Source organism: Anguilla rostrata, chromosome 5, assembly GCF_018555375.3.
Source record: "Anguilla rostrata isolate EN2019 chromosome 5, ASM1855537v3, whole genome shotgun sequence".
Lineage (NCBI taxonomy): Eukaryota > Metazoa > Chordata > Actinopteri > Anguilliformes > Anguillidae > Anguilla > Anguilla rostrata.
The window spans coordinates 10,670,192-10,694,355 of NC_057937.1; the positions used below are offsets into that span (position 1 = coordinate 10,670,192).

Genomic DNA, 24,164 nt, shown 5'->3' on the forward strand with positions numbered 1-24,164 from the left:
TGCTGCTGTGTTTTGCATGCAATGTTTGCTCTATCGGCGCTGCCCTTATAATTCTGATTTGTCTCCCGGCAACACATTTCATTTGTTTTACAGAGCCCCAATAAACCTCCCTCACTGAATTCATCATCAGAGTGCCTGTGCTCCACGTTATGTATGCATAAACCTAGGAGTGAATGTATTGTAATATGTACAATAAATGTCCAGGTGTAAGTACACAGCACTATTGGTAATATACTGTCACTATATATCAGATCATTCATTACCACAGATGCAACTGGTTATCCACTGCCTCATATAACCCTGGATATTTATTGTAACATATGTAAAACCAGTTATACTGTATACTGCCCAATATATTTCTGGTTATTTGTAACCTCATATAACCCTGTTTAAATGTAGTCAGACACCCTTGTATATTCACTGCCTCATATGCACTTGGCTGTTTTAATATTTTCTCCTGGTTGTTTTGTATTTTTTACAGATAGTCTTGGTCATTTTATTCATGTTCATATTCATAATTCATATTGTGACATACATTGAGCATATTTTTGCATACATCCCTGGTAATTCATTTATGCATAATCACCATATGTGGTCATATTTAACCAATTTTTCTGTTCTGTGTAAGCTTCTTTAAGGCATGAGCCTTCATACAGATCACTGGGTCAAATATACACTTGCAACTGCAGGGTGAAAAAAGCAAACATCTCAAGTGACTGTCCTTAATGTTCATGTCTGTGTTAACATGTTTAGGTATTACCTGTATTTCTGAACTTCTGAAATATTGTTTTCATTTTAATTCATTGAAGGGGAGATTTACAGCCCAGGTAGCCTAAATATGGTATCTGAATATGAATATTTAAACATATTTCATGTTTAAATATAATAAAACTTGGTTAGCAGTCAGCTACTGTTCAGCACTTATAAGGTCATAGGTCAAAAGGCAATTATATTGATGAATGCGCATATGGATGCCGTGCCAAATCGTGCCACCAAATCTGCATTGTCTTGTCTTTCATTGTCTTTCACCACAAGACCAGGAGGGGGATCTGTGCCTCCATTTCTGAGAATTCTGTGCCCCCCCCCCCCACCTCCACAGCAGTTGACTGTAGCACAGGCCACTTAAGTGAGAGCACAATGTTCATCTGACATCTTCATTCTCGTCAAATACTCTCAGCTATTTCAAGAAAACAGCCTCAGTGATGACTGAGGGGACATGGAACCACGACAAGGCCCCTTAAACGCAGCGTGGGACGGTGGCCCACGTATCCGTCCGTTCACAGGCGTGGCTCTATCTATCCGTTCCCACGAAAGTTATTCAAATGACACTCAAAATAAAATTTGTGATGGAGAAATGACACTTCAATGATCATTTAAATGCAAATTCAAAATCCAGTGGCTGGGAAACATCTCCACAGTGATTACAAAAAAAAAGTTTTAGTAAGTGTCGCCAGTAAAAAAAAAGTCAATTTGAAATCTCTCTGTTTAAAATTAAATCTCCAGGTTTTCCAACCGGGGGAATATTTCGTTTCCTTCAAACCAGACTTCTCACACTCATGTGAGGCATGTGGCTGGATGATGTGTGCAAACGTGCATGTGTATATATAGGCACACATACACTCACGTGAACACACGCATGTTTATGTTCAGGCATGCATGCACATGTACACAACCACATGCATTTCTATCCTACACACACACACACACCATGCATAGACGCAGATGCATGCACACATAGGCACATGTACACATGCACACGCATATGGATGTGTGTATGCATGTATACAGTATGTATATGCATGCATGCGTGTGTTTCCGTGGAATTACATATATGCATGTTTGTGCATATGGGTGTGCAGGTGCACACGTGTGCATGTGCAAGCATGTGCGTGCATGCATATAAGCACACATGTGTGTGCGAGGATGTGCGTGTATGAGTGCATGAAAAACATTAGCAGCTAAAGTTAAGCTGCTGGTTGAGTTGAGCAGATATGAAGCACTGGATAAAGTGTATACACGCAGACACATTCAGCCAGGCCTCATCTGCTCACTGTTCCTTATGTAACATTCTCAGCGTCTATGGCAAATTAAAGGCCTTATTTCTGCAATGCCCTTTACATGACCAAAACTTAATGTGCAGCATAATCTCCGTGATTATCAAGTGTTATATGCAGCTGAAAAAGACCATGCACAGAAAAAGGAAGGGCTTAATCTTGTGCAGATCATTTGCAATTTGAAAATTTGCGAAAGATATTGTAGATGGTATAATAAGTCTGTTGGAAGAGATTTTCATGAAGTCATCACTCAGACATTTTTAATTATGTTTAGTTTATTTTCTCCCTGCAATTTAGAATCAAGGATTACTCAACAGAATACTTTTTTGAAACTTGACAGTACTTGTACAGAAATGTACAGTAGTAGTTATTATGTAATTATTTGCAAGCGAACGACTTCATTTCAGTTTTTATTTTTATTTTTTTGCTGTTTATACTTCTTCCTCCATGAATTGCCAATGCATAATTTACAGAGCGACTGGCTTTCCATCCTCATACTAATGACATCTCATTTGTTTTCATCTTTTATTTAATAGTATTGCAGTTTTCCTTGCTTTCCAAATATTTGCTATTGGTTTTGTTCTTGTCTTTAGGAGGAAAGAAATTTGAGGATAAAAAAGGCATTTCTGGACTTGCCCTTACTTTCCTCTCCAACAAACCAAGTTTATCATGTGTCATTCATTACATGCCTTTGTTTAGGAAAAAAAAGCTTGAAGATCGCCATGTTGTGATTAGGGTTTTGGTTTCCACATTTTTGTTTTGTGGAAATATTTTCCATATTGATTTAATACATTTTATCCCCCAGCAGGCCTTTTCTTTTTTTTTGCTGTCTTGTCTGCCCTCCCATTTTATCCTGACATTTTGTTTTTTTTCCTTTCAAACATTTCAGCGAACAGACCAAAGGCTCCCGCATCACATACAAACTGAGACACGCAGTATATGGATAATGGAAGGGTGCCATGAAACCGTGATTTACGTAAAAGCAAAAGGGCGGAAAGTAGGACGTCTTTTCTGTGACAGGCCTTCGGCTGTAAATTGATTGCGCAACGGTTTCACTATAGGACACAGAGCTTTGACGTCAGCGAGGCAACGGTGGTTTCCTATTTTTTTTCTGACTCATCCGCAGTGTTTCTTTGTGGTTTTAGAGCCGTAGAAGGTGATAAACCGCCGGTGGATCCATTGTTGATCCAATCAGAAGCTACTGTTAATAGCACCCAATTAATTAACAGCAGAGCAAGGACCCTCCATGGTCAACGCTACTCTAAGTTCTGAAAGGCCCCCAGTGTGATAGCACCCATGGTCCAGTTCACAGTTCACATACGAGTGGGCAGGGGAACAGGATGGCCTTTAAGCGCTGTGTTCTGTGTTGTGCAGGAGGAGGAAGTTCGTGAGAGCAGGCTGAGCTTCGCCCCCGGCGGGGCCACTGCGTGCAATGCTGGCGGAAAGGATGGCGCCATCCCGAAGGCCGCCAACAACGCCGCCCAGCCGGCGGCCGCCGTCGCGACCGCGCCACCGCTGTCTGCGGCCAAGACGCACGAGGAGATGAGAAAGCTCTTCATCGACAGGGCCAAAAAGATTGACACCATCTCACGGGCAGGCTTCCCGCTAGCTTTCCTGTGCTTTAACATTTTCTACTGGGTCCTCTACAAGATCTTGTGGTACGAGGATGTTCACCAGCAGTGAAGGCCACCTTACGAACCATAGAACAGGAGCGCACGCGCGGTCCTGTCCGGTCAAACTGGCTGAACCAAGAACAAACATGTAGGTATGTACAGAGCGCTGTTTTCCACATCATCCACCATCAAAGAAGACACTAAGCTCACTATGCAAAGCCAAAGGACACAGGTGTGGGTTGTTTTCTGAGCTCTTGGCTGTCGGACAGGAAACGCTGACCTTTGCCAAAGCTTTCCAGCTGTTCAGGGGGACAGATACCTGAGACCCCAGGATACTGTGGGTTACGTCAACTCTTGTGTCTTACAGCTTTACTGCCAATGGTTTCCGTATATGTGATTTTGATACACCACTTGTAATGACACGATAAAGAAAACATGTTGATGTCTTCATTATATTTCAAGCACTTTGGCTGTATTGTTACGACATGTATCCTTTTCAAGAAACAAGACAGTGTGCGTTAATGATTTTCTCGGAATAAAAAAACTCAGTTCTGTTCAGAGAAAGCCATATTCCCTTCACACCTTATGTAACTCTCCATAAGACAAACACTCACCGCTCTCAGCCCTCATGAATTCATCCGCATCCAATCACAATCTTGTACAAGGGAAATTGGTATGTACAATATTTAAAAATATGAATACTTTTTGCAATGTTTATACACATTTTGAATACATTGTGGTTCCGTGCCACGAAAAGGAAAATGGGGCCAAATTCAAAGAGATGTTGTAGTTTTACATTGGAACGAGGGTTGTTTTACTTCAGATCCATATGTTTCCCTACGACCAAACTTTTTGATTGGGGCTTGCTGTCGTGTCTGCAAACGAGTCAAGGCCTGGTGCTTTTTGCAGGTGTGTTCTCCGTGCACTCTTTGAACTGTGATGAAATGGCAACTGAGGACTGTGAAAATAATAATTACAGTAGATCCATACAAATAATATATGGGCAATGCAGACAGAGGGTGGAAGGGGGAGGGTTGGTGGTTTGGAAGCTACAAGTGGATATTCTTTGTTTTCCCCTTTGCGTGATATCACACATAGATTGGGAAAGATTGTTTCTCTTGCAGATACTTGCTTAGCTTTCTCAGGCAGCTCATATACATTGGCTACAACCTACTCTTTATGAAGATACTCTTTAAATTTCATGTTGCTTCTGAATAATATAATACAGCACTTCATAGTTTCCCCATATAGCTTTGGTTCTGGGCTAGTGGGATGGATTGTATACCCAAGGAAGTCCTGAATAACAATGTACATCACTTTCATCTTTCTGTTGTTATTGTCTGAGCCCTCTAAATAGAAACTGATCTTTAATCAAATGATGGTTCAGAACAAATCGACTCTTTAATGAAGAGAGAGATCAAAACAAACATAACCCTACGTAGTAGGTTGTGATGACTGAGTTTGGCTTGTCACAACCCACAATGGGTGGAGCTGCCAAATGCTCTCATTCATTGATGAGTTTTAAGAAATCAAAAAACATGAAATCATTTATTGAGTCTCTCATAACAGGGCTTCCTTTTTATGCATTTTTTTAAAATCACAAGCCCTTGACACCTTTATCCGACATCTACTACTGACTGGCGGCTTCAGGCTCTAACAAGATTGTTCATATGTGTGCCAGGTCACGTTAATTCCATTCTGTTTTGAAACCTTGCCAATCGTATCAAAAATCCACAACAGCTGGGTCCTATTACTTCATTCTGCCTGGCTTCTCAGAACAAGAATTCTGGTTATGCAAGTAAAACATGTAGAGCTTACGTCAGAGTTATAACTGCCAACTTGCTTCCTGATACCAAACTGTATGCTTACATGAGAAAGACACAACTAAAAACTGCAGTGCCATCTATAAATGGGTGGGGCTGGAGATTGTATAGCTCCTGATACAGCTGATAGAAGAAGCTGGAAAGAAGAAAGTATATATGTGATCTAGTTTGTACAGGATTGTACAGGAGTGGGTGATTTTCTGTCCTGATTAACTGCATGGGTGAATGGAATTGTCTCGACCGATAATAGTTTACATTTACCAATATTTGAAAAGAATAATTAAAAGAAATAAATAATAATACTGGAGTAGCCAATTAGGGGCTAACATTTAGTCAGGCCTTATTTAATATCATTTATATAGTCTTCCATTACATTTGTGAATGACATAAATGTATTTATTTACATGTGGCCATGGAAGCACAAGGCATCTTAGATATACGAAGGTCCACAAGGCTCAAAAGAGCACAAATCTATGTGTATCCAACTGCAAAAAGAAGAAGAATAAGTGGTTCCGGAACCTTCAGGGAGTCTGAGTAACGCTTCTCCTGACCCCTGGATGACCTTTTACATAGCCATGCTGCTAGGGTCACATGCCAGCCCTTTCATGGAATCAGCATTTCTGTTCTGAAACAGAACAGAGCCAGTGTCCTATACTTGAAACGACTGTCACTTTACTCACAGCAGTGTTTTAGCCTACAGCCCCTGGTAAAAAAATAAAAATAAAAAAAGGATATTGAAATGTAAATTACTCATGAAGTATTTATTTTTAATATAGAGTATAGCCGATTCATATTTTTAAGTCAGAAAAGAAGTTTGTTTTATTAAATTCAGCTCGGAATGTCACGTAGTCATACTGTGTGTGATCCTAGATGTCCCTCATTGACCAATACAAGACCTCTAATAAACTTCTCAGCCAATAACCAATAACCAATAATAAATCTATTCTGAAGCAAGGAATACACTGTGTGAATTTCATATGAATTATATATGAAGTGTAAACTCAATAGCAATGCCATTAAAAAAATACATTCCTTAATTAAATTTACTATTCCAGCTGATATGAAGTCTTCGATGGGCTTTTGTTTTGATGGAATTTAATTGTTTTAACATTATTTTATGGGTTTCGAAAGCTAATCTGGGTCTCATAAAACTGAGATGAGGACAGTAGTACCTTAATATATCGTTTTACTCTAGAAAACTGCCAACAGCTTTCATTTTAAAAATTAAAAATGAATGACCTAAGAAACTCTTGTCGAACACCTCACTCAACCATGCCATAAAACAATAATGCACGTATGCTGCTTGTTCTCCATCATAATACAGCAGACAACAGGTTAAATCATATTGTTTTGAAACAGTACCATTATTGGTTGATTCAAGAACCAGTTATAAAGCAGTGAACTATTTTTTTGAAAGAGAATGTTCATTTGGATATGATGTTAAGATCACATTGAAAATATACTGTATTGATCAAGCATATCAAAAAGCAAGGAATAAAACTGTGCCATATGTTTTGGTAAAACATATCAGTATACTCACACATTCCTTAAAAGAACAAAGCTTTGATAGTTGTTAGATTTTAATACCACTTCTTCATTTGAGTATTGGACACAATTATACAGTGTTAAAGATGTTTGTGTATAATAATAAAAATATATATAAAAAATCAATACTTTGATGTACATTTCTAATGCAAGTGTATTTAAATTATTTATTTTGTACAAAAGAAAGGGTTATTAAATGTTATGCATGAATTTAAGTCAATTTTGATGTCTTTTATTTTTGAAAAATGGTGTCATTTTGTCCAGGTGCTCCTGTATTCACATGGACTGTACACATGGTTTGCAGAAACATGATTTATTTCATGTGCATCTGTAAATACTTTTCATATACCAAATAAAGCTCCTTATAAAGTAAAAGGGCTTTCTCCAGTGCTTAAAGACAGTCATTATTTGCTTTTAAAAAATCAAGTACACCTAATGTATAGTGTGTGAGATGCGTAAGATGAAAGATCGAACCATCTTCTTCAGCTCCAATTTAAGGAAAAATGACCTGCTGTTGTAACCATAGTGACCTACAATCGTGATTATTACTTGTTCTGTTGCTCCAGCATGTTGGTTATGGCGACCTAGAATCATGATTATCATTTGTACTGTTGCAGCATGTTGGTTAGCTCTGTGGTGGACTTTTCTGGAATGTATATGCTTACGCTTGCTACAGGCACAGATTGATTCTTGCGAACGTTGCGAAAACATTTTTCCTTCATCTTGTGTGATGGTGAAATATCAAAAGTGACTGTTACACTTACACACATGTTGGAAAAGCACAAAGCCATGCAGTTATACAGTTCCTTCTTGCCTTCCTTTGTCCCTTTTTGAAGTCTGCAAGGGGCGTGGCCTCACAGACAACTCTGAGCTGCACTCAGTATTGCGGTTGCACCCAGGCTTGGAATTTTGGTCTTCAAATTCAAATTTAATGTGATGCAAAATATCAACCAAAGTTGAACTCAGTATGCGGCCAGGTCCCAGTGATATCATTCATACACCATACCCCAGTATAGAAGGCTTAACATCCAGAGATTAAACAGGAAGTGAACATCTCAGGGAGACAGAAAGATGGCCGATGGCCAACATGAGTGAACACCTGTTCATTGTTCCTTGAGACAATGCCGAAGATTCTATCAACACTTGTTTAATTCATCGATTCATGATTCCAAGCGCAACTGGTTTTTAGTCATTTATTTGTTACAGTCCGGCAAGTCACGCAGGCACCAAAACTTAAATCGCCCAACTGTAATAATGAAGGAAGCAATTATGGGCATTTCTTTTTCTTCAAGGTCAAAAGGAGAAACTTTGATGAAATTTCCTGGTCAATGTGTCACATAGCCAAATTCACTGTGCTTCTGGATGTGAATGATTGTTTCAATTATTTACTGCTGTGGAATGCAAAAATAAAGAGAATGAATCGAAGGCTGCCCTGCCGCCCAGCTTCCTCCTTGACGGGAAGTAAGTCTTTGATCATGTGTGCCCCTTGTCAACTGCTCTTTTTGAGGATTAAAGAGCTGTGGACAAGTTCCCTTGGGCATACACATGCGCCACCATCTTAGGGTCACACACTGCAAAGGTGACAACGGGTAGATGTAGTTCGGGCCAGTGCACGTTCACCACAGTTCCTAGCACACTGCCCCAAACCAACTTGGCAGAGCACGCAAGTTATCCCTTGCCAATTATTACCTTGGACTCTGGTCTTGACATTTAAATAGCTCTTCATAAAATGTCACCAAAAGGTTGAGTCAGTGTACATAGATACACAATTGAAAGACCATTTGTCTGATGTGATTCACACTTGATTTGATTTTTATGTACAGTATTTCTAAACATTTTCTTACATTCTATAAATTTAAAATTGTTTCACTAATCCACATATTCAGTTGTTTGAAAGCCAGCTGTGTATTTGGTGAAAGTCCAATAAATAAATGTATTTATTTTGCTTTGTAGTAGCAGCTGTGAAACATTTGCATTGTATAGATGAGCAAGGTACTTAAGGAAGTAACTTGCTTTAAAAATGAATAATGATTGAAAATGTCATCTGTCCACATTATCAGGTCTATTATAATATTACCAAAAAAAAACCAACAAATAATTGTATTGCTTATCCATCTTTTTCCAATTTGTGGTGTTGTGTTTTGGATGACTTTATTTATTTATTACTGAGTCCATTAATACGTTTCTTTCTTGTACTCAATCATGCTTTCAGTATCATAAGCCAGCACCGAAGTCTGTAAGATGATCACAGTGTAATACAGACAGTAAATATGCTTGACTGGGGCCTCCAATGTCCACAGCTATTCAGAGGGTGGAATAGCCTATCTACTGTGTGCATTCAGCATTGGACTTTCAACATTGAAATTAATTGAAAGAGTTCATATTCCAAAATGTATGCCTTTAAGTAATATACCAATAATACAATTAATAAAGTAATTTAAAAAATAAAATAATGGTCGTGTTATTCTATATTCCTACAAACGCCATCAACGAGAGCATTAAAGCGTGGACTTGGAATTAGTGGGACTTCAGCACTGATTCTTCGAGGGAGCACAGCCTTTGTACCATTCAGTAACATAACGATAATAATCGTTTTTGTTTTTTTGTTTTTCTTTTAGCATACAGAAGGAAACGTGTACGCTTAGTGAATCGTATTATCTCAGGAAGTATGCAAAACAAAACAGCATACCAAAATAGATGCCTTCACATTAGAGGGAACGTAGAAATCTACAGACCTTCATTCACATTTCCTCGGAAACGCGAAGTTAGAAATCGAAAGAACACAATATAGGGACACAAAGTTGACTTAGGGCACTACCCGCCCCCTTTTGACAGCTGATCAGAACGATTATACTTAAAGCAGAGCATTCACTGATGGACAACAAGCATGGCTTTACACGGGAAAGTGGCTTTGGTAACCGGTGGAGCGCAAGGAATCGGGCGGGCAGTGGCCGAAGCCCTACTAAGGAATGAGTCGAAGGTAAATCTACCGCCTCCTGTAGTAGGCTACGGTATGATTTACACATAGGACTTGATACAAAGTTGTAACCTCATTTGCTGTCGCACGCATCAAATTTCAGAGGTTACTCGTTTTGACTGAGTTCTTAGAAGCTGAAGAAGTACAAAGTTATGCTTTCCTCCCCATGTTTCGCTTTTTATGCTTTCAGGTTGCGCTTGTCGATCTCAACACAGAAGTTGGAGAAGACTGCAAGAAAGCATTAGATGAAGAATTCGGAGAAGGAAACTGCATTTTTATACAATGTGACGTGGCTGATAGAGGGAAGCTGAAAGGTAACGTTGTTTTGGTCTCGTGTATTTGTTTTGGAGCAAAACTTCAACATTCTGTTCAGCACCACGAGTTGAAAAGCAGAGAAAAAAAGGCACCCCATTCCATCAACACGTGTAATTTAAAACAGCAACTCCAAAAACACGGTTTCATTGTCTGAAAACGAATTAGACACTACAGGCTTGCGTTTTCGAAACCGCTGCAGGCGATATGTTTGGAATGTTCTTGGACGTCCAAAGTGAAGTAGGTTAAGTCTCGTTAAGCATAGTGTGGGCTTAATTATGCCAATTTCTGTTGTCCTTTACCGACGTAACTTCTAATATGGTTAATAAAACAGCTTGGTGTGTTTGAAGAATTCCGTTTGCTATGTTTTCCCCTCTAGGGGTAAAGAGTGCATAATTCATTTAATGTAGCCTATTTTTTAAGGTTTAAAATAAACAGAAATTGGAATGCTGTAACACGAAGATGAGTGGTAGAAAACGTTGTAAGCCTCTTGGGTCCGAAGCAAAGTTTTCAGGCTGATAATTAATTGATTTCCAAGTAATGATACGTTACTGATTAAATTATGTTTATTTTTTTCGCAGATGCTTTCGATGCCACTGTCGCGAAATTTGGAAAACTGGATATCGTCATTAACAATGCTGGAATCAACAACGAAAAGAACTGGGAAAAGACCATTGAAGTTAACTTGGTAATTTATTTTCGTTTGCTTGTTCATTTAATTTATTTTATTAAATGCTATGCTCTTTACACGCCAATGGTTGGTGTATATTGAGAAGATTTCACAGTGAAAATTGTTCAGTCTGCAAATTCAAGGCTTTCCTATTTTACAGTGCCAAAATAGCCACAGAAGTTATTAAGGTCAAACCTACAGCAAACCTCTACTCCAGTTAGAATTGGTTTGTTATGTTAAGACCTGGACAAGTAAGATATGGTCTAAAACACATGCCAAGACGAACGCAAAATGTCACAGCATAATTATGCTGAGTAGAATCGTAAACCAGTCATTTTGTTTAACCGTTTTTAAGGCTAAATGGGTTTAGGGTAATGTCAGTGCATGGGAACTGAAAACGTCAATCTGCCTGTCTGTAAATCTGCACAGACATCCCTCATAAAAGGCACATACCTGGGGCTGGACCACATGAGCAAAGAGTACGGGAAGGATGGGGGTGTCATCATTAACGTCTCGTCAATGGCAGGTAAGTCAGTCATTGAAAATGTGTTGTAACTGGGGGGATCTAGCAAGGCTCAAACTCCAGGGGAGAAGAGGCCACGCTAACAACTTCAGTAAAGATTAATTCGCCCTTAGTGGAACAGCTGGGCTGATATCCCCGTAGTATCACGCACACTTTAAACGTTTCTCCGTACAATTACGTGGTTGACAGACGCGTGGGGGTAAACGGACGTGTCCCAATGCAGGGCTGTGTCAATGTCATTTCAGGAGTCACGTGCTTATCTCTAGTAAACATTTTTTTTTAAATATATAATGGCAGAGTACATTTCTGCTTTTTTCAATTGCTTTCGCTGGGCGCGTGCTTAGGAAATATTTGTTCACACGTCGATTACTCTTTCATTGCATTGACTAAGCATTTAAACAACGTCACATATAACAAAGGTATAGTGCTTTTTAGCAGGTAGAAGTAGCTCGGGTGGTTACAGTTACATTTGGTGCTTAAGTGCACACAATGCTGATCTCTTTTGCTGATCCACTGTGAATTTTGTTGCACCGATAAGACACCGTGAACTAAATCCGGAAAAAAAGAAAAAACTATTTTTCCAATTTGCAGGCACCCAGTTTTACTTAAATGGAGCCAATATATCTGGTTCTGCAAGAATATAGCCCTGGGTCAGCCACTCTATGTAAACATGTTGCTATGCAAATGTGCACAGTCCCCCTGCAGACTGTTTGCAAAACTGAGCGCCGCACCATTCCTTTTGGAGACTTTGCATTTAAGCAAATTCATGTTTAAAGTGGTGAAATGTGTAAGGTCTCAGTTGAACCAGTTTAACCTCCTTGAAAGTGCTTGTTGTCTCGAAACAGTTTGGAAACCAGCCGGATTGGTGCTTCCATGGACTGAGCCACACAGTCCTGGATTAATGTTTTTAGCGGTTCAGGCTTCTCATTGTATCAAAAACAAAACCAATATTTTAGCTTTGCTGTGTGCTTTCAATGTTGTGTCTTTGAACATACTCCACATCTGCTGCTCTACAGTTCATATTTAATCTTGTGCTATGTCTTGAACGTATACACGGCTCCCTGCAGACATTATAAGAATGGTGCTGAAAAATTACAATAATTAATTTGCAGCATCTATCCAATAATTTATTTTATTGATGTAAGGTTATTTAGCATGGGCACTTAACATTTAACAGGTTATATAAAATTATTAATTTGGCTAAAATCACAAAACCTTTTTATTTTATTTTACCAGAGGCCATGAAACGAGGCTCATTTGAAAAAGTGCTGCATAATGTCAGTACACACATAACAGCCAAGTCCACCAGGACAGCCGACAGCCAACCAATCATAAATTAGCCTAAATTAACAGAGTAATTAAGTTCATGGAATGAAAAACCTCGCTGAAAAATCTGGCCAGCCCCTGTCACCTCCTCTCGTATAGTGCGTAAGAATGAACAAGGCCTGAGAATCACCAGGAAACACTAGATAGACTACACTTTTCCTGGTTGTCTATTATAGTGTGTAGATTTGAACTGTCAAACAAATCTCTGGCTTTGGTGGCAAAATGTAGGGACATTTTCCATTGCTCTGTCTTTTCTGATGATTTGTTTTTTTTTTGTCCGCAAACATCCTTGTGGAGATGGCAATGATTATGCAGCAGCATCTTCCTCTCTGCATGCAGCTTCTAAATTTGCTAGTTGCCAGCTATGCACAGCGTGCACAGGGTGGGGAGGTGGGGGGAGCTACCACCCCTGCCCCTGCCCTTTTTGCTCTGAGTCCTGAAGTGCCCTTGTTGTTTTTAAAACCTAAATTTAACGAGGGTAGGTCCATGCCCTAAAGGGAAACTTCTGTGCTTAGTTTTTGCCTCAAGTGCCCCTCTGTAGTGACCTAAGGGCAAAAATTAAGCGTGTTTCTATACCATCGGGGCACCCTAGTTGCACGAGACCTTCGGTTTTTCATCCAAAGGGGCATCCTAATACGACAGCTCCATGCTTCATTAAGGTCACAAGGAGCTTGGGGCAGAAACTAAGTGTGTATTTTCCACCGTAGGGGCACTTATAGGGGTGCCCTAGTAGCACAAGAGACCATCACTTTTTTATTCGAAGGGGCATCCTAATCGGACACTCGCATGCTTCATTTTTGCCCAATAAGGTGCCCTAGGTTAGGAAAAAAAAATAAACAGACTTCATTTTTGCCCTAGGGTAACACCGGAGGGGCATTTGAGCTGCTCAAGCAAAAACAAAGTGTGTGCCACAGACAAACTTACTGCATTTAACACATGACCATCTTGTGGACAAGGCGTCACATTGAGGTCCTGACTCATTGTCATCTTTAAAGATCCCACGGCCCATCTTGAGATTGAGGTAGATAATATTAGTATTCTACTCAAATTTACACACGCATCTGGCCACCTAATCATCCCTGAACATTTGATTGGCTTTAAAATCCCTTGCATTCCCTACCCATATTAATTCCCAATTTCAAGTTTTTAGTTAACCTTGTTGGTTAAAAAAAGTAAATAAGATTATTGCATTTGATCCCACCTGTTCTACAGCATCGTGGCATATCCTCTCCCATATAAAATCACTGATGTAACATCAGTGACTTAAGTTGTAAATGCAACTGTATCCTAGAGACAAATTTTATGAAGTTGTGCTGGAAAAATTGAGGTGAATAATCAGAGAATACTGAGAGTGACGGCCTTCCCAAAACCCTCAGTACTGTTTAAGGAACAATGGGAAAACCTTAGTTTAATTTTACCAAATGATGAGGACAAAGCACACTGTAGTCCAATAAACGTTGGCTGAAATTCTCGCATCAGTTTCTCTGTTTCCCCAGTAGAGTTAACTAATACTGTCAGTGCGTATGTCTGAGATCCTGTAGGGAAGATCTATCGCCCAGAATACAGCTTTGCCTTGATCCATGCCAAGAAGTTCCCAGCTGTTGTAAATCACGAAAAAACTGTTTTCATAATTCAAATCCCGTGTAGTACCAGGGGATTGAAGCTACTTCTAACTTATGCGACGCCATCACAATATGGGCCTACGAACTGATAGAGTGTGTGTGTTGAATCAATGACACGTAGTAATGAAATATTGACTTTTCTCAGAAGTTTGTGAATAATAGCCTGCTGGGTTGCTTGGGCTTCTCAGCGTAACGCTAGGAGGGTCCGCTGCCTTGGAAGCTCTCCATATGGACTGCTGTTTCATGGAATTCGTTCTGGTTGAGGAATGACTGAAACTTGCAAAATATTCAACTTTTAAAAAATGGAATAATAAACATGTGGTTGGTTAGTGAAAGACACAGCCACGTTGAGAGAATATAGAGACAGATCTGACAACCTCTTCTGCACCTCATACTGCCGTTCCTGAGTGACTTTTAATTTTCATCAAAGCTGGTATCGATCGCTGGTCTCATGAATTATTTGCATAATAACGACTTTGACATATGTTGCGGAACTGGTGAATTTGTTCGAGACAATTGATTTAACCCTTGGCCAGGCCAGTCACTCGCTGTGGTGGACCGAATGTATTGTGTTTCTGACAGGCTCAGATGGCCACTGGCACAAACTCCTCCCTTAGTCAATAAACCCTATTGACTGTCAACAAACCAGCCTTTAAGAACGCAACTGCAGGCTTGACTTATTTTACTAAGACACTTTAATACAACTCAAAGGTCAACAGAGAGAGGCATTTGTGGTAGCTTAGTTTTTTTTTTTTTGCAATTTGAAATTTGCACATTATGCAGATGAGTGCATCCATGCAAGTTTGTAGTACATTCTTTAAACATTTACACTTTTGAATGTTTGGTTAAATTTCAGTGTTTAAATGTGACCCACCAGTACTGATGGGAGTGAACAGGAAGATCTGGTGTTTGCATGCAATCAAATTGAATCCTTGTTTTTGCCAGTGACTGTATATATATCTACTTGTGATAAATGGATGGTCTTTCTGTGTGTCTAGTAAAGTGCATGACAATCCATTATTTCCTGTGCATGGATGATGAAGAGACAGAAAGGGGAGAGGTCATGCAGGTCAGCTCAAGGCATTGGTGGGACCGAGGGTCTGAGTATGGGGCTTTGGATAGGTGAAAGTAGAAGGTGTGACTAGGGGTGTATATACTGTAGTGTACACAAGGTGCTGGATTTACCTTTCATCAGATGTTGCTTTGGCAAACATCACATTTCTATTTACACTATCAACAACTGTAGCCAAGAGGCATTTCCAGCGACAACACATTCTAACCACTTTGGCCACACACACGCCAGTGAATGGAGGTATCGCATAACATCATAACATCAGAGACCACCCAGCGAGATGCAAAAGCATATCAGATCTGTTGTACGCTAACTCCTGAACGTGCTCTGGAAAATCTAGAGTCAAGTGCGCATTCAGAGCTAAGCGTGTCTCTCTTCTGGAGAGTGGTGTGCGTGCCTTTCGCCAAATCTGGATTCCACGACACACTGTCGTCATATTGTTAAGAGGCCTTAAGATCAAGACCACAATCAAGTGGCATTAAAAGAAAATGTACAAAGCTGTATGGTGGAACAGCAAGGAGAAACATCTGAATGTTAGCATTTCTCCACAGAATAGAGATTATCAGGCTGAACTTTACTTTTGTTTGCCAGGAGGCAGATCCGTTTCATTAAATTAATCAAACTGCTTTTGCGCAGAAGGTTTGTCCTTGGGGAACTCCTGACTGACGGACGTGCAAACATACTTTTGGAGTGGGAGTTTGTTTTATTTGGTAGGAATGGAGGAGTGCAGAAAGTTTGAGAGATGGAGTCTTCACATATGTTTGATCTAATTTGCAATCGCACTCATTGCACAAATCATGTTTCATGCAACACTTACAAACATAAGACCTTTTACTTGAATTAAATTGAAAATGATTTTATACTAAGCAATACCACATACAATACAGTTGACAAATGTATGTATTGGTTTTCAGTTGTAACTATGCATACTGGTCTTTGTTATCCCCTGAATTAACACAGCTCCCAAAGTTGCATGTATATCATCCTGAAAAAAAAGCATGCATGCACACATGCACGCACGCACACACGACATGTATATAGATGCATGATAATGTGTTCTCATCTAAAAGGAATACATGGAAAAAATGTGCATGTGAACAAAATTAATTTATAACTTGTTTCACTGCCACCACAGCTAGACAGTACCCGTTCTTCTCTGCCTTAGCAGATACTTTGGTATACTATGTACTGAAGTGAGATGATTCAGTCACTGTCAGTTCCCTCTACGTAACACTGTACTCAAAGTGCATTTTGATTGGATGGCTAAGTCCTGCCCTTGACAGCTGGTTTTTGTATTTAAAAAAGAAAACCTCATGGAATGTTGGTAGACTGGCTGTGTGGCACAGTTGCTGAGCTCTCAGGTTATCTAATAACAGACGGGACCTTTGCCCTGAATGACTTGCGTAGATTGCTACATCATACTTTGTTAGCATTTCACGAGTCTGGTGGGATCGAACTCGTAATTACTGTCAAAGTGCAGTGTAAATATTGTGCCATTTCAGGAGAATATCAGGGCGCAGGCCACAAAAGCAAATAGAAGCTTTCATTTCTTAACAAAATTCAATCTGTTAAAGTTGCCTTTCATTATCCGGCATGCAAATCAAATCAAACCAACCCGCTGTCATTATAAGCTTCACCATTATGTTTGCATCATTTAAAACAGGATGTTTGATGCAATATATTGCTTGAAAAGACACGTATGGCCGTTTTCTGGAAAGCGACCATAGTGTTAATTACTTACTGTGTGTATCACTTAACACTTTTATAAAAAACAAAGACAGTCACAATGCTTTATTAAATGCATTGCATCAGGAATGCAGTTTGAACAAGGGATTCACACTATGAATTTCTGGACAGCATTCCAGTTTAAATGTTAAATGTTATTTACAGCCAGTGTTTTTTTTCCTTTCCTTTCTGTTTCTTTTTTTTTTTTACATTTTGAAACTGAAGTACAACAACTGCCTTGAAGAATTGAATTTTTTTTTTTCATCACCATGGTGAGAAAATAAGTTGCATCTCCATAAACTGTCCCTGTCATGGACCTTTAGTCCTGAGCAGATATTACATACTTCACCAAACCTGCGGCACTACTCTCTCATCTCTTACAATATATGTGAAGTTTTTTTTTTTTTTAATTCAACATTTTTCCCACATTCTTTATATTCACACCCACTTCAGGTACAGTAGTTCCACTGTAAGTCAACAAATCAAGCATTTACTCATGTTTAAGCACGTCGACATTTTACTTGCAAGTGCAAGTTTGCCAAAAAAAAAAAAGGAAAAGTGAGTTGGCTCTGTGACAGTTTTTTGCACACTTTGAAAATATTTCGCAGTAGTCTACAAGTTTTTGCTGTTACTTCCCTTGCGAATGCCTTTTTGCATGGAGACTACTGTGAAACGTTTTCACCGATCACAAAGGCAAGGTAATAACTACTACTGTAAGTTTTCATTGCCACTCCCGCTTGGACAAATGCATGTCAAGCACTCAATTATGTTATGCCTACGCTGTGTGTGTGAGACAGACCGTTAGTGATGTGGAATGGTATGATGTCACCAAAGGGACATGTTATATACTTAGCAACCTTAGGTGCTCGTCCTTTTAAAACTTGGTGGCTTGCAGAGTGGAGAGTGTTTCCTCACAATGGTAGGCCTATGAATACGACTAGGGATTCCAAATTAGGGGAAATAGAAACTGATTGTGGGACCAAAAAAAACTTGATTTCACCATCTTTACCGTGACCTTTATGAAGGCGCAGAAGGCACCTAAAATATCTATCTATGGAACCAGATACACATTCAACGACTGCGTTCATGGAAATGTGAAAATGAATTAGATTTGGGATCTCCATGATTTCATATCATAATTTTGGAATGACTTACTTGATTGCAGCTTTCCTCCATTCCCCGCATCAGCCAGTGTACACGGCCACCAAGCATGGGGTGATTGGATTCACCAGAGCATTGGCTGTGAGTATCCCTGCTGTAAACACTTGTTTCCTGGTCTGAAAGACGATTACTTCTATTCTTAAATTGAGCCACTTAAATGGCTGAATTGGTAAACATCCATGAGCATATTCAGTTTAACCTCTTTTCACTAAAGCTCCCTGAATTGCTTTATCTTCACTTAATAACTTAATCTTCACATGAAGGTGAGCAAAATATTTCGCCAGCCAAACAGAACTACTTGGAAATCGTTAATAGACTGTACTTGTGGCTAATTTCTCTTCACACACATCAAAGCATTTTTAAGCCTGTACAGCAGCTATAATCTGTCCAAAATCTGTACATAGACAAGCTTTCCATTCCTCTTGCCAGCTTGTTGCAGCAAATCCAGATAGGGGATGGGGGATATTATGATGTGTATATCAAAGGGATTTCAGTAGCTGTTACTAAATGATCCATCCACACTCAAGAGTACAAGCTAAAAAATTCCAAAGCTTTTAGCATAGCTAACTCATAACTGAACCTCTCATCAGCCCACTCTGTAAAATACTTTTTTCTAACACACCCCCTTTCTACATTCGGACCAATCACAGAGGGGTGCACACTGTGGTGTTTGGTTTTAACAGGATGCGGCTGACATAGGTGACTACGGCGTGAGGATCAATGTGCTCTGCCCAGCCTTCGTGGACACGCCCCTCCTCCAGTCTATCGAGCAAGAAGACAACATGGGGAAATTTGTCAAATACAAGAATTCCTTCAAGGAGAAGATAAACAAGTATGGAGTATTACCGTAAGTTCATTCTCTGTTCATAATATTCTTATAGCAAATTCCAAAGTATTTGTCTCACCAAGTTTTATTCCAATGGAAACCGTAACTACTGTTAACTATATTACTGATACACTACATGACCAAAAGTATGTGGACACATGACATCCAACATCTCATCCAAAATAATGGCCATTATTATGGAGTTTGTCCACCCATTGCTGCTATAACAACCTCCACTCTTCTGGGAAGGCTTTATCATGGATGTTGGAGCGTTGCTGCAGGTATTTGTTTCCATTCAGCCAGAGGAGCATTAGTGAGGTTGGGCACTAATTATTAAAGCCTGGCTCACAATTGGCTTTGAAATTCATTTTAAAGGTGTTTAAAACAGGAAAGGGCCTTCCCCAAACTGTTTGGGAATCACGGAATCATCCAGAATGTGACTGTATGCTGTAGAGATTAAGATTTGCCTTCACAGCAACTAAGGAGTCTAGCCCAACCCATGAAAAACAGCCCAAAACCAAGAAAATAAGCAACAATGGTCACCGCGGGAGAGCATCTAAATTATAATGCCCAAGGTAGAATATGGGACCAATGAACTCTATACAAATTCTTCCTCCTACACCTCCCACAGTACCCTACTCAGATACCATTGGCCCAATATAAAACATACATGTTATATAAATCTAAATTCCAAAGTCAGGAACAAATTTAATCTTAACAAAATCGTATCTAATGCACATACATATGCATGGATTTACATTCAATATGGATGCAAATACTCTCAAACGAAAGCTGACAGTCTACATTCCAATCTCATATTCATGAGAACATTCTGACAAAAAAAAAACATCATGAGTCAGCTGAATCACGTCACTCTTCTTTAATAAAGCTGTTTCCTTCCTGCTCTTGACGTCTTCTCATTGGGCGAAAGCCTTTTTTATTGTTCTGTTTATGGTCTGTAGTCTCTTCATTAGTGCCAAATTTAGATTGCTTGAGCAGGAAGTAGTTGTGAAAATTACACACAGTTGTGTTATCTTGCATTCAATCCATTGCCAGCATAAGTCATTGCTGATTTGTCCCAAGCAATTACAATACAGGAAATAAACCAGTAGAGATAAGTTTTGGTCTCACAAATGTACACAAGGCAAGAAACTTCACTACCAGTTTCGGTGCCAAGTAAAATATCTCAAAGTCTACATTTCTGTGTTGAAGTCTGCATTTTTCATTTTTGGTGGATTATGCCTTATAATAACAGAGTGGCCTCATAGGAAAGTAAACCCATAGAAAATGTTTGGTTGATCACCCTGAATCATTTTCATATAATTTTTCGTCTAAGCATTGGAAAATATTTTTACAAATATGTTACCTTATCTTTTAAATGTGATGTAATTAGTGAATTCAGTTATGTGTATATTTCGGAAACAATCAACTGTAAATTAAACATCAAATGGAAACATAGGGTAAGGTATTCACTCTGCTTGTTTTTTCCTTTTCATGCAGTCCAGGGAAGGCAGATGGTAACAGAAATATAAGGGTCAGAGCGGGGAATTGATTACACAGCCACTCGGGGAGGTCGTATAAGGGTGTGAAACTCCGCTGCTTTCAGACTGAACCGCAATCGCACGACTACAGCCAACCAACCATCGAACTGATGTGAATTCAGCACAAATCTAAACCCACGACGTATACTTAATAGACAATTTCACAATTAAAGTTAAAGATTAAAGATTGAAGTTAAGATTCCTCATTTCCATTTCGCTAATGGCTTGATGACTGCTGAAAAGAAAAACAAACAAAAAAAAAGTCATGCTATACTTCATAGGCAGCAATGCACGCTAACTAACAGCATACAGTAAGCAGGACCTTACAATAAAACATAACCCATGGATCTTGTTTTATTTTTCTTATTTACAGAAAGAGGCCCCATATGTCCTTTAACCTGCTTGGATTGCAGCCCGGTTAGAGGGTCATCATTCAGAGTAATAGGATAAAGCTGTTAAGCTAAAGAGTTTTCCCTGTTTATATCGGACAGGAAGTCAGGCTGGGGTCCCGAGGGCCCACCGCGAGTACAGAATGTTTCTGGACACAGTAGTCAGGGTCTGACTTCTCCCTTTCAGGCCGTCGAAGATCGCGGAAGGAATGCTGAGGCTGATCACCGACAGCAGTCTGAACGGAGCCGTAATGAAGATCACCTGCTCCAAAGGGATTCACTTTCACACCTACGAGCCCCTTTCCGCTTGAGCCCCGCCCGCCCGCTGCCGCCACTGCCAAAACCGCCATCCGCCGAGGCATGGGGGGGGGGGATGTCAACCCCAGCGCAGCGCGACTTGCACTTAACGCTGAAAAACAAAAGCCATTCCGTTCATAGTCCAGTGCCTTTTTTTTGCCAATTTCCAATGGACAAATTCATCACAAACGCATCACAAAGGCAAAGGTTACAAACACTCTGCAGTGCTGGCTGACTGAATTCCAGCCTGGGACTTAATAACATTTACACCCCTGCATGTGTGTAAATGACTGGTACTGGATCATCCTCAGCTCTTGCATCTCTTTATGTCTTTTTTTCTTAAATGTGAAAAAGAATACAGTGCCCACCAGGAGTATTGGCAACCCTGGAAAATATGAGCAAAAAAGCTATAAAAATGGTCTTGTCATTCATCGGCATGATCTTACACTCAAAATATGAGAACAATTTATAATCTTTAAGTAAAATTATTAAAAGAAAAAAAAATTCTTCATGAGAAAATAAAATATTTTTATGTAACTGTTTTCACTGGACTATGTGGTGATACTATGTGGTCAAAACCCCTTAGTCATCCGTGGGGATGATCTGAGAACATGCAAATTAGACAAAAAAATGTCGTTGAACTTCATACAGTAAACCAAGCAATGGCGATACAGAAATAGCGTTATGTCTGAAACTACCTATTTCCACAATTAGGGCAATTTGAACTGTGATGAACCCACATGGAAGAGGTTAAAAGTGTATTTTGCTCTCGTGGACAGTGTAGAGGATGGTTCAAGAGGCAAACATTTTCTCCAAGGATCACAGTGTTGGAGAATGGCATAAAATGGTTGCATCCTGGGGCCACCGAGTCTCAAAAAGCACAATTAGATGATACCTCTGTGCCAACAAGACATTTAAAATGCTTGCAAGAAGAAAGCCTCTGCTGTAGCCAAACCACAAATGCATGTGTCTGGAGGATGCTATAAGTTCATGGAATTTAGATAAGAACAGGGTGCTATGGTCGGATGAGATGAAAATTTAGATTTTTGGTGATAATACCAAAGGTGGGTTTGGGCGTAATAAGATGCTTATCTTATTATGCAGAAAATAGCCTTATCTCCACTATGAAGTATGGTGGTGGATGTGTGATGTGGGGGGGGGGCAGGGTGATTTGGAGAGATTCCGCATGGAGGAATGGTTTCCAGTACCTTGCTCTACCTTGCGTTCTCTAGCCTCATCAAACATTACAGGAGAAGACAGAGTGCCGTTGTGCACTATTACTGAATAGAGGGATGGAAATAATTTTGACACACATCTTCTTCAAATTAAATATTTAGCATTAAAAATGTTTTTCCTCTGATCAATGGTATCATAATGAAACTTATTTTTTTACATTTTATCAGCATAGAAGACATTTGATAAATAAAAAATGGAATTGAATACTGCACTTTGTGTTCATATTAATTGAGGTTGCCAATGATTTTGGTGGGCACTATATTGTAACTGAATACATTTGTGATTACGTTTGATTTATTGTTTTTCTTAATATTTATTAGTCTCCATAAGTATCCAGATAACCTGTATGACATGCCGTATGACAGAGACACACCTTATTGTCTCAAAAGTCAATGGGATGCAAAAATAAAATCAGACCATTGAACTTTTATTCGACAAATAGTTCATGTTGCCTCTTATGATTCAACATTTTTTTGGTGTTTTTTTATGTTGTATGTTTCGGTCTTAAATAAACATTTAAATCATTATGGCTTGCTTGGGTTGAACCTTCATTTCAATGGCTTTTTAAACGCACTTCGCCTTAGGCCAGTTTCAGGTCAAACAGAGTGACGTCAGCTCTGCAAACAGCTCTGCCATGGGGGGGGGGGGGGCAGAGAATGAACAGGGCGTGTCAGGTTTTTCGCAGGGCGAAAAAATGCGACGGGAAACAGCGCACACATGCACATGCAGCGCGGTGTCCTTTTCAGACCCAACGCGTATCAGGAATGCGAGCGAGGAGCCTGCTGGGGTGGATCATGTGACGGCTGCACCTTCTGAGGTCACACAGGGAACCGTCTCGCTGGTGGTTTCGGCGTGTACGTGCGCACGGTCACAACCACCTCTCTCAGTTCAGTCAAGTAAAAGGACTGCCTGACAGACTGCCTGAATGAACTGGGGCCAGACGTGGATGCCTGAACAATACACATCTAAAATACTTTGATTTGTATTTAACTTCACATTTCAAAAAAAAAAAAAAATTGTGCAATTTAAGTCTGACTACAGAGTGGTTTGTCCAGAATATGCATAGACTTGATTATTTTTTAAGGACATTTACAAGTCCTTCGGCTACACCCTACCTACACTTTGTGTTGTGATTAATAATCTCACATCAGGCTCGACGCCGCCAACACTAACACCCTGTTCGTTTGTTATTTTTGAGCACTGAGAAGCAGTTAAGGGTGTCAACCTCTCTGACCCACATTTCCACAGAGCCATGAGTGTTTCTCCCCCGCGCCTCCAGCCATGGGCGTTACTTCACCGCTTTTACGGTCTTCGCAACACACAAACGTCCCCGAAATGTTCAGAGGAACGTACGATTGCACACCTCCTCCGCTTCTGCATTTCAATCACCGGCTTCTTTAGCTGGCCTTTGAAAGTGCAAGAAAAACCTCAAAGCTTCATTTTTTTTTTCTA

At 39.7% G+C, this 24,164-nt stretch overlaps 2 protein-coding genes across 3 annotated transcripts in view; both read left to right on the top strand.

The window, feature by feature from the left end:
• glra3 (glycine receptor, alpha 3) overlaps positions 1 to 7,484 on the top strand; it is a 45,159-nt gene extending 37,675 nt beyond the window's left edge. The window contains exon 9 of one of the 2 annotated variants that reach the window (XM_064335095.1): positions 94 to 742. In XM_064335095.1, coding sequence (XP_064191165.1) covers positions 94 to 210 — 117 coding nt within the window. In that variant the 3' untranslated portion in view covers positions 211 to 742. Of the gene's footprint in view, positions 1 to 93; positions 743 to 3,428 lie in introns of those variants that run through there. The other variant, XM_064335094.1, reaches the window with a different exon arrangement.
• Positions 7,485 to 9,741: 2,257 nt separating this feature from the next.
• On the top strand, positions 9,742 to 23,239 carry hpgd (15-hydroxyprostaglandin dehydrogenase). Its single transcript, XM_064335096.1, has 7 exons — positions 9,742 to 10,015; positions 10,203 to 10,326; positions 10,906 to 11,012; positions 11,424 to 11,520; positions 18,428 to 18,504; positions 19,107 to 19,270; positions 21,367 to 23,239. The coding sequence occupies exons 1-7, from the start codon at positions 9,923 to 9,925 to the stop codon at positions 21,488 to 21,490; spliced, it is 786 nt and encodes a 261-aa protein (XP_064191166.1). The 5' UTR covers positions 9,742 to 9,922; the 3' UTR covers positions 21,491 to 23,239.
• Positions 23,240 to 24,164: the final 925 nt, after the last annotated feature.

Bases quoted from the DNA above. Each gene is read 5' to 3' on its own strand.
- hpgd (XM_064335096.1), top strand. From the start codon at position 9,923: ATGGCTTTACACGGGAAAGTGGCTTTGGTAACCGGTGGAGCGCAAGGA. The intron at 10,327-10,905 runs GTAACGTTGTTT...TTTTTTTCGCAG, and splicing joins TGATAGAGGGAAGCTGAAAG to ATGCTTTCGATGCCACTGTC. The intron at 11,013-11,423 runs GTAATTTATTTT...AAATCTGCACAG, and splicing joins AGACCATTGAAGTTAACTTG to ACATCCCTCATAAAAGGCAC.